Genomic DNA, 11,961 nt, shown 5'->3' with positions numbered 1-11,961 from the left:
GTTTTTGGATAGATAGGTGATAATAACCCCTCAGGGCTAAGTTTCAGATAACTTCACTTATCTTTAATTACAAGACATCACATAATTAATTTTTTACGTGTTATAATATCCATAATTGCGTCATCCTGTAGTCTTGAGCCTTAAATACCATTGTTTTCTATTTCCTTTTGTTGAATATGCTTTGGTATCTTTTACCTTGGTCTGGTTCTTTTGGTTCGGGCCTTGCTTGTAAAGTTGCACTTGTTAATTTCTGGTTCCTTTTGTATAGCTTTCAAACCTTGGCCTGTCCAAGTTTGGTGGAAGGGATTCGCCACCCTAGCCTAGGAGTATTTTTTGATTCTTTTATACAATTACCATTTTACCCAAATAATATAATAATAATGCTTTGCTTTTTGCTGCTGCTAGGCCAATGGCCTGTCTGAAATTTTTTAGCAATAAATAGTATTTAGCAAAGCCATTTCCTTGGAAGTTCAGTGCCTACGTTGACAACTTCATCAGGGATTTGGAAACTTATTAGCCTGCAAGGACCATGGCTTTATTTTTATTTTTGTTTTTATAGATTTTTAGTATATGTGATTTTGAAACAATGACAACTGTATCTTATATGTGGATGGAATTAGCAAATTATAAAAAAAAAAAAAAAAAATGTATTCCATATATTCCACATAGATAGATATTAGAATATCCAGGTGTGAAACTTTAGTTGAAAAAATGGAATAATAACTGTCTGTTTGTCAAGGAATTGTTTTTATGAATGGCTAACTGAAATTTTAAGGACCACTTTATCTTAATGGCACGGCCTTAGCTATGCACGGATACCTTAAATAGTGAGCAATCTTCAACTCTGGTTTATGCTATTATCAAAAAGCATGGAGATGCTTTTAATGTTAGGATAACCTTTGCAAAGCTTAAAATAATTAGTACGAATTTCATTAAATTGTATATATTAGCACGCACGCACTTACTTCAAATGTGCTACATGTTAGTACTTAATTGCATCATATGCTACTGCATTTTTTAGGTCTAGACTTAATTCGAACCTAATTAAAAATTTATTATGCAGAATTTGCACCAAAAATATTGTATATTTAATATGTTTGTTATATTTTGCTAGACCATGATATTTTACAGACTAATCCAACAATGATAAACATGGTTTGATGATTAATATCGTAACGTTCTTATTACAGATTTCCTATAGAGTAAACATTAATTTAAAACCTAACCTACTTGTACATAGGGATGTCAACCGGGGAAGGGCCAGGTTTCCCTTCCTAACCATCACTTTTTCGCAACAGTCCGTTTAACAACAAAATGCCGCGCGAGCTGCGGCGATGCTTGCAATGCCAATGACCGCCATGTGGCGCTCACTTGGTGTCCCTTCTTGGTGCCCACCAATAATGTTTTGTCGACCTTATTTCTTTGCTCAATGACTTTATACCTGTTTTACAAAGAGGCAAAGTCCTGACAATTGTTTAGAACAAAATGTAGTCCCCAAAGGTCCTTATCCTTGGAAAAACTCGGTGGCAGTCTTCACAACCTCATCAGGTGGCTTGCAGTACATCGAATCAGTATCAAGAATAATAATGAGTAGCATCGAAAAAGCAATCCAGACATGTTTTGACGATCCCACCATGTAAGCTTGGTGTGTGCCCACATTTTTGGCATGGGGAAGAAGAGTTACTTTTCTTTGCAGTTGGTACAAATGAATGACCAAACCGTCCCCCACATATATTCCTGTTATAATCAAGGAGTTGTCGACGAAAGAGAACATAAATACATATACAATATGATTATATATGACTTTTATTGAATTGAATAAATATAGAATAACAATTAGAATATATGGAGCTAGGATACTACCTACCAAGATCATGTACCACAAAATTAATGATATTACAATAGTTCCATTGAAAATTTTTCCAATGCAAAAAGTGGTGAAAAATTGAGTTCATATATCATTAAAATTGACGAAAGCTTACATGAGTACATTATCAACACCATATATAATTATATATGATGACTGGTTTGGTTTTGGAAAGTGAATATATATACTTTCAATTAGATGTAGTTTAAAAATGCGAAAACTAAAAAACTTACCATAATGATGGCAGGCACCTCTGTCACTAAAGATCTGATCACCTGGTTGGAGCCCCTGTCGTTGGCTTGAACATTTTGCCATCTAATAAAATTTTCCTAATTTCCAATTTGTGATTAGAGATTATCTGCTTTCTAATTAACCATTACAAATTTATAGATATGAGAGAAAATGCAAGACTATTAGAGATGGAATATATCTCTAAGATGCGTACAAAAGAGCTCTCAGATCGTATGACTAGAGATTGGAATATAACTCTTAAAACAATATGAATCCATTATAAGGAATTGCTTTATAATAAATGTTAAACTGGTGAGATAATTTTAATATGGTGTTATGTGAAGTCCTATTGAAATATCCCATAGATTAATTGGATTTATACTTTTCAGAATAAGAGTAATGCTAGGTCCACAATCTAATCTAAACATTCTCTTACAACTCCGAATATAGTAACTGTCATTGATCAATTCGTAAAATGGGTCTCACCTGCTTGTATATATGCGTTATGCCTACTAATTTGACAGTTAACCAATGATAAGCTATCATGTCGGAGTCGTGAAAGATGTTGGACTTAGCATTATTTTGAAAAATAAATTAAAAAGAAAATATATTAGAGTATCTCATTCTAATTGTAAAATTCTGAAAAAAAGTGACAACCCTATCTGTATGACTATGGACAAGTCTGATCGTTCAATCTCACCAAAGATCATGCCATCAATATTGGACATGGGCTGCGTAAATATGCATCAATATTCCAGGCGTGGCCCGGTCATTGCACGTTTAAATGATTTTGCCGCAGCTGATCATGCACCCCGCCACCAGCCTTTCCTGATTCCGAGTAAATTTGCAGCAGCTTCTACAGTTAATAACGCTCTATTTCTGACCATCCTGGTGTATATAATAATTGTAATTTCTCACGTTTTTTAAATTTTTTTCGTCTTGTATTTTGAGAATGGGAGCAACCATTACAAGGCAACAAGCCATGGTGTTGTGCAATCGATCAACCCCATCATGTCACATATTCATTCATTGAAATTGATTATTGGATTCTTTGATTATTATATTTTTAATTATTTCCCAAATTTCACATTATAAAATGATATATTTAATATTGACCATGCAGCAATATATATAAATAATTAATCAAGTATTCCATAATTCATACATAGATAGATAATAGAATAATTTAGGTGGGAAATTTGTTGAAAATGGAATAAAACAATCACTTATATCAATGGCATGGCCTTAGCTATACATGAATATCTTAAGTAGTTAGCAATCTTCGTAATTTGGGTGATGCATGGAGATGCTTTAAGTTAGCATAACTTTAAGCAAAGGCTAAAAATAACTAGTACAAGTTCATTAAAAATGGTATATATCCTCTGTCTCTCCAAATATTCCGTGAATGTAAAATAAAAATAAAAAATAAAAAACTGAAAATAGTAGAAATATGCAATTGTTTCAGGGACTAATATACACCTCATTAATTTGTTCTTCTTTCAGAGACTAATATTGATTAAAGAGATGAAATGAAAACAAGCCAAGTCTATTAGTATGTGCAGTCTAAGTCAGCTTAATGAAGAGAGTCAACTAGTCAAGCTAAGCGTGAGAGTAGTCAGGTGCTAAGCGTGTAACTTATTACAGTATTAGTAAAGTGCTGAAGTAGTATAAACAAACAGTTAAGTCATTGTACCGATTATTATTCTGGAAATAAAAACTTGTACAGTACTCCTTCTGAACCTTTCTTCTCTGTTTCTTATTCTCTCTTTCGAGTTCTCTGAATCACTTTAATGATTCATATATGTTATTTTATTTAGTAGGAAAATCTCTCCTTTAGTCAGTCTAATTAATGCTTTTCTTTTATGATTTGGTTCTCAATGATTTTTTCTTTTTGAATTAAGCCAAAGGTCTTAACCAACCCTTAGATCAAATCATAATTAGTATCAATAAGTGTATTAGCATCCTACATATATAGAGAAAAAAAAGAAGAAAAAAAATTACATTATTCCAATATGCTTGATATTTATTATAAGCTGATAACATCTCCTATTTGGATGGATGTTAAATAACTCCGTTGGCATTTAATTGCATCCTATATTATTGTGTTGCTACTTGGCAATATAAACATTTCTCATTTCTCAACTATGGATATATAATTTAGATGTTTAGCAATAGCAGCCTCAAGATTGTAAGGTTAAAAATTAATCGAACGAAGCTAAATCATGTGTACATATATTTGATTCGAGGAATTGCTTATGTAAATGATCCTCATGCAATACACATTTATACATAGAGCAATTCTTCTACATGCGTGTTAGTGCTCGCATTATATGCTAATGCAATTTTTCAGGTCTAGACACTTAATTTCGAAACCTGATTAATAGAAACTTATAATAATTTGCACTAAAAAAAAATTATATTGAATATTATTAAGTAATTAGTACGTATACAACAAGACTTAATAATTCATCACTTAATTAATGTCATAATTGCTTATATATATCTTACGAGAGAAAGATAATATTCAAGTAGGCGCGAACAATTTACACCACCCACATTTGTCATGAAGATAAATTGGTACAACTTTTTTTCTAAACCCACCCAATCCTTTGATAAGAGAAATTAAACGCCTGTTTTACAGTAGGATGCAAAATCCTCGCAATTCTTAAATACGGTCGTATGTCCAAATCTCGTTTTCCTTGGAGAAACTCAGTGGCAATCCTGATAACTTCATCTGTGGCCTGCAAGGGATGGGATGTATAAAGTAAAAAGGATATTGCCATCAAGGAAACAGTCAAGACAGTTTTGATGATTCCACTGTGCCGGTCTTTACTGTAGCCACAGTTTGGACACAGAAAACTGATTTACTTTCTTTTCAGCTGGCATAAGATGAATCACCATGCCATCGGCCCACATATATTCCTATAATTACAAAGAAGAATGCATTAATGTAAGAACTCAAGCAAAATTATAATTAAATATAGGGAATGAAAATTACTTACCTGATGATAGTAGAGAATCCCCGCCCTATTACTAAAGATTTGATCTCCCGATCAAGCTTAGACCGAGAGCTTGGTTTTAGTCCCATTTAATTTCTCTTGCTTAAACTAGGCACTTGGGAATACAAACATTTCTCAAACGAGGATATAAATATAGATTTGGATTTGATACATGCAAACCCATCAGGATTTATTTCTTCGATTTCACCCCTTAACGCAGCTTTAAAAACTGACAGAAATACCCCTATCTTACCACAATACCAAAAATCAAATAAAAAAAGAATTAATTAACTAAATACAATTCATGATCTAACTAAAGTCAGGAATGGGGTTTTACATTAAGCGTCGGAGTGCTTACGGCCAACACCACACCATTGTCTCCTGAGCCTTCGCGTTCACTCTTCTTTGTCCCTGTAGGTCTACAAAATTGTCAATGGGCTTGTCCTCACAGGATCATTCTCGTACGACTCAATCGTAGATTTAACTGTCTACACTTGCTACTTGGTGATACAAACATTTCTCAACTATATGGATATATATAGAGTTAGATGGTTTAGCAATAGCGGCCTCCATATTGTAGAGTTCGAAAATAAATTAATCTAACAAATTAAGCTAAAAGTGGACAATGTCCATTCGTCCCCAAGCTAAATGCACTACTGGCTGGTCAAGGAATATATAGCTTTATATCAATTAATGGTTACAGATAAACTTCAAGGAATTGCTTTATTTTAATGATCCTCATGCAATACACACACACACACATACATACATACATACATACATACATACATACATACATACATATATATATATATATATTTGAGCAATTCTTCAAAATGTGCTACATGTTAGTGCTTAATTGCATCATATGCCACTGCATTTTTTAGGTTGGATATTAAATTCGAGCATAATTAAAAAATTTATTATGCAGAAATTTGCACCAAAAATATTGTATATTTAATTTGTCTTATTATTAATTTTGTTAGGACCATGATATTTTACAAACTAAATTCAACTGTGATTAAACATGGTTTGATAGAATTAATATCGTAACGTTCTTATTAGAGAATTTCCTATATAGAGTAAAACCTTAATCTAATACCTAAACCTACTTGTACATGGGGATGTCAACGGGGTGGAGAAAGGCCAGGTTTCCCATTTCTACCTAAACCCATTCCATCATCAACTTTTTCGACCAACAATCCATTTACCAGCGAAATGCAATGCGGAAGCTGTGGCGATGCTTTCCATGCCGATGCCCACCACGGTGGTGCCCGCTTGGGCGACCGCCATGGTGCCCACTAATAATGTTTTGGCGACCTTATCTCTTTGCTCAGATGTCTTTATGCCTATTTTACAAAAGGAGGCAAAGCCCTCACAATTGTTAAAAGCAAAATTGTAGGGTTCGTTTGTTTAATTATTTTTGCACTATCCTATCCTTATCCAACCCAAAATACACATTTGTTTCCCTATTATGAAAATTCTATTTTATTTTATTCAATTATTTTAAACCCTCTAAGTTTGTTAATTTAAATAAACACCCCAAAGAAAGTTTAGAAATTGACAAAAACACCCTCACCCACCCACATTTTTCAGATTCCGGCCACCACCGCCAGAAGGTGGCTGGAATCTAGAATAATGGTGCATTACCAGCTGGATTCGGCTGGTAGTGCGCTGATCTATCATTTTCCAACCAGATCTAACGGTCAGATCTTTGGCTGTAGCTGGTCGTCAACGACAGCCAAGATATGACCGTCGTTGACAACCAAACATGGCCAGATTTGACCTTTTCCAACCAGATCCATAGTGGATCTGACTGGAAAAGGCCATCTCGGAGCACGACCGGCTAAGAAAAGGCCATCTCGGAGCACGACCGGCTAGATCCAGCCGGTCGTGCCTCAATACGACGACTCTGGCCACCCTGTGGTGGTGGTGGCCGGCTACTGGTATTTAATGGGTGAGTGGGGGTGTCTTTGTATTTTTCAATGTTTTTATTACAGGGGTGTTTAGTAAATTAATAAACCTAGGGGGTGTTTTATTAATTTTCAAATCTTATCTCGTTATTCTCACCCAACTCTTACTTTTCCAAAATACTATCCAAAATACTAAAACAAACAGACCCGTATTCATCAAAGGTCCTTATTCCTTGGAAAAACGCAGTGGCAATCTTCACAACCTCATCGGGTGGCTTGCAGTACATCGAATTACTATTTAAAATATATAATGAGTAGCCATCGAGAAAGCAATTCAGGCATGTTTTGACGATCCCACTATGTAAGCTTGGTGTGTGCTTACATTTTGGGCATGCGAAAGAAGAGTTACTTTGCTTTGCAGGTGGTAGCAAATGAATGATTATGTTGTCCCCCACATATATTCCTATTATAATCAAGAGAGTTTTCAATGAAAGATAATATAAATACATATACAATATGATTATATATGATTTTTACTGAATAAAATATGAGAATAACAATTTAGAATATATGAAATCTATGATACACTTACCTACCAAATTATCACGAGTAGTACCACAAAATATAATAAAATTACAATAATTCCCCTGGAAATTTTGCCAATTTATCTTAAGAATTCAAATTTATGTTGCTGCAAAACGTTGGTGAAAAATCAAGTTGATATATCATTAAACTTGAAGAAAGCTTGGATCGTGTACGTTATCAACTGTATATATATAATATATACTAGGTTTTTGTTTTGGAAAATGACTTATATTTATATATACTTCCAATTAGATGTAAGTTTAAAAGAGTGTGAAAACTGAAAAATTTACCGTAATGATTGTAGTTTACAAACAAGGATCTGTCAATAGTGATGTGATCACCCGATTGGAGCTGGCTTGAACTTTGTCCTATCTTAATAAAATTTTCTTTTAATTTCCAATTTGTGATTAGAGATTAACTGTTTTCTAATTAAACTATTACAAATTTGTAGATAAATGGAGAGAAAATGCAAGGACTATTAGAGATTGGAATATAATCTTCTAAGAATATGAATTCATTATAAATGAATTGTTTTATAGTAAATGTTAAACTGTTAAGGAATAAACTTTAATAATTACTCTTCTGTGAAGTCCTATGGAGATATGCCTATGGATTAATTAAAAAAATAGTTTAGTAGATAGAGAATCCATGAAAATAGAAAGAATCAAACAAATTAAACTGTTAGTTTATCGAGGAACGTTTTATATGAATGGTTAGACTAAAAATGTTTAGGAATCACTTTATATTAATTATTTACGTGTTATATATTCCACAGATTGCGTATTGTTTCCAACCAAATCCTCGCGATTTGGCCGTTTTCGGCCTTTGATCTGGCCGGAAACAGCAAGATTGGCACACGGTTAGCCAAATCCCACCTTCATGGGTCAATCTGGTGACTATGCCGTGGCGACAATGGTGGCTGGCGGCAGGTGGTTGTCTTTGGGTGCTGGCATAATTTTGTTAACTTTTAAACTTTTGTGGTTGGGGTGTTTTAGCTAAATTCCAAATGTAGGGGTTTGGGTAATAATATTATTTGGTAGACATTGAGGCAATTGTGTCCGAATGGTATTTAATTCAGTGTAAAATGGGTATAAAATTAAGATTACCGCAGTAATCTTTAATCCACCCCTGAGGAGATAATCGACTACCCCCTATTAACCCACAGCAATCACTATTGGTATTGAAAGATTACCAAAATCTTTCGTTACTTGACAACCACAAGGGAATGTTCGGAATTAAAGATAGATTCCCAGAGTTATCTTTCTAGAGCTCTATCAAACACACCCTAATAGTTGGGCAATCTCCTACTTTGGTTGAGTGATGCATGTGGTCAAAAAGCATGGAGATGCTTTTAATGTTAGCTAAACTTTAAGCAAGGCTAAAAATAATAGTACGAAGTTCTTAAAAAAATGGTATATATCCTCTGTCTCTCCCAAATATTCCGTGAAGGTTAAAAAAAAAAACAAAATAGAGAAATATGCAATTGTTTCAGGGACTAATAGATCACCTCATTAATTTGTTCTTCATTTCAGAGACTAATTTTGATATTAAAGAGATGAATGAAGAACAAGCCAAATCTGTTAGTATGTGCAGTCAAGTCACTTAATGAAGAAGAGTCAACTAGTCAGCTAAGTGTGAGAGTAGTCACGTGCTAAGCATGTAACATTATTACAGTATTAGTAAAGTGCTGAAAGTAGTAAAAACAACGTTAATTCATTGTACTGAGCATTATTCTGGTGATAATATTAGTAAGCCCTCTCATTATTCTCAATCACAGTCTCTCTCACTAGTTCACAAAATTCTTACTTCCAAGAATCATCGCCTTTTCCGGTAATAGAGCCTATTTTCGACTACTCTACTCGTATCACTATAGAGACACGCCCTGGCCACTCTACGCCTAAAGTCACCACCTAACCAAAACTTCTGGTAAACCCTTTCTCGCTCTCAGCCTTACTAAATTCCTTTAACTATTTGACTAGCGTCGGAGTGCTTACGGCCAACACCACCATTGTCCCCTGAGCCTTCGTCTTCACTCTTCTTTGTCCCTGCAGGTCTACAAGATTGTCAATGGACTTGTCCTCACAGGATCACCTCGTGCACTCATCATAGATTTAACTGTCTACGCTCGCTACTTGGTGATACAAACATTTCTCAACTATATGGATACATATAGAGTTGATGGTTTAGCAATAGCGCCTCCATATTGTAATTCGAAAATTAATCTAACAAATTAAGCTAAAAGTGGACAATGTCCATTCGTCCCCAAGCAAATGCCTACTGGCTGGTCAGGACAATGTCCATTATTATGGGGACAATGTCCTTCGTCCCCAATTAATGGTTACGTATAACTTCAAGGAATTGCTTTATTTTAATGATCCTCATGCATACACACCACACACCAACACACACACCCACACACACACACACACAACACACCAAACCACCTTAATTAAATAATTAGAATTTTATTAATTATAACATTACATTATAAATTTATGGTATGATTACTTAATTAATTATAACATTCTATTATAAACAATATTGCAATACTTAATTAAATGATTAACAATTTAATTAATTATAATTAAACCCTAAACCCAAATAGTATATTTGTTAGGGGTGTATTTGTAAACTTTTAAGGTATTTTTGTCATTTTTTAAACTAATAGGGGGCTAATTAACTTTTTTACAGTGTACCCCGGAAAGGAACCGGAACCTGCATTTTAGGTTCCGGTTTCTTGAATTGAAGAACCTGCACTGTGCGGTTCCAGTTTCGGGTCCTTTGTTTGGGAACATGCACTGTGCCGTTTCGGTTCCGGTTCCCCCGGAAAATGGAGGGTACCCGGAACCGCTCACCCCTAGAACTCACATTTGCACTATTTAAGCCACTTTTTTTCTAAAACCCCCCGGACCTTTGATAAGATATACGAACACCTGTTTTACAGTAGGATGCAAAATCCTCGCAATTATTAAATACAACGTTGTACGCGCCAAAATCTCGTTTTCCTTGGAGAAACTCAGTGGCAATCCTGATAACATCATCTGGTGGCCTGCAAGGGATGGGATGATTAAAGATAAAAAGGATATTGCCATCAAGGAAACAGTCAAGACAAGTTTTGATGATTCCACTATGTTGGTCTCTACTGTAGCCACAGTTTCGACACAGAGAAACTGATTTATTCTCGCCTTTCTTTTCAGCTGGCATAAGATGAATCACCATGCCATCGCCCACATATATTCCTATAATTACAAAAGAAGAATGAATTAATGTAAGAACTCGAGCAAAATTATAATTAAATATAATAGTGAATGAAAATTACTTACCGTGATGAGAGTAGAGAATCCCCGCCCTATTACCAATGATATGATCTCCCGGATTAAGCTTAGACGGATGTCCCAGATTAAGCCTAGACAGATTGCTTAGTATTAGTCCCATTTAATTTCTCTTACTTAAACTAAGCCACTTGGGAATACAAACATTTCTCAAACGAGGATATAAATATAGATTTGGATCCTTGGGTTCTAAAATTGATGGAACAAAAGCTAAAAGCTTACATAGTCCAATATGGGTCCCTATAATAAACGTAGATAGTCAAGCAATATATTGCTTTTATATATATATGAATGGTTACATATAAACTTTTAAGGAATTGCTTTATGTAAATGATCCTCATGTAATTGCAATACATATATTCCATATGTTGAGGAATTCGAACTATATATATGGACTATGGGTCCCTATGATAAACGTAGATAGTCAAGGAATAATTGTTTTTATATATATGAATAGTTACGTATAAACTTTAAGGAATTGCTTTATGTAAATGATCCTCATGTAATTGCAATACATATATATTCCATATGTTGAGGAATTCGAACTATATAAGGATATGTTAAGAGATCACAAACATTTAGTCCTACTGTAAAAATTAAACTTTACATATAATTCTCAAAGCAGGATATTATGATAAAAACAACAATTGGTTTTTGGATAGATGGTGGGTAATAGCCCTCTCAGGGCTGAGTTTCAAGATAACTTCACTTGTCTATAACTTAACAAGATATCACATAATTAATTATTTTTTAATTTTATAGTGTTTTAAAAGGAAGCATTTCCAGTATATCATTACGTGTCATATATTCCACAGATTGCATCATCCTGTAATCCTGGGCCTTAAATACGATTATTTTCCATTTCCTTTTGTTGAAATAAAACTGCTAGTTTGTCAAGGAATCGTTTTATATGAATGGCTAGACTGAAATGTTATGGAATCGCTTTATATTAATGGCATGACCTTAGCTATACAAGAAAATACCTTAAAGGGTGGATTTGGTTCGAAGAATGTTTTATTGCTGAAAATATAAGA

The 11,961-nt window shown here is 34.1% G+C and overlaps 1 protein-coding gene across 1 annotated transcript; it reads right to left on the bottom strand.

The window, feature by feature from the left end:
- Positions 1–10,490: 10,490 nt before the first annotated feature.
- LOC116128977 (phospholipase A and acyltransferase 4-like) lies at positions 10,491–11,030 on the bottom strand. The gene is made up of 2 exons (XM_031414720.1): positions 10,919–11,030; positions 10,491–10,834 (listed from the first exon to the last, which is right to left on the bottom strand). Exons 1-2 carry the CDS (start codon positions 11,028–11,030, stop codon positions 10,491–10,493), a joined length of 456 nt encoding a protein of 151 aa, XP_031270580.1.
- Positions 11,031–11,961: the final 931 nt, after the last annotated feature.

This window comes from Pistacia vera, unplaced genomic scaffold (genome assembly GCF_008641045.1).
Source record: "Pistacia vera cultivar Batoury unplaced genomic scaffold, PisVer_v2 Contig206, whole genome shotgun sequence".
Taxonomy (NCBI): domain Eukaryota; kingdom Viridiplantae; phylum Streptophyta; class Magnoliopsida; order Sapindales; family Anacardiaceae; genus Pistacia; species Pistacia vera.
The sequence above is the reverse complement of the archived record's forward strand: the minus strand, read 5'-3'. Positions and strand labels throughout refer to the sequence as shown.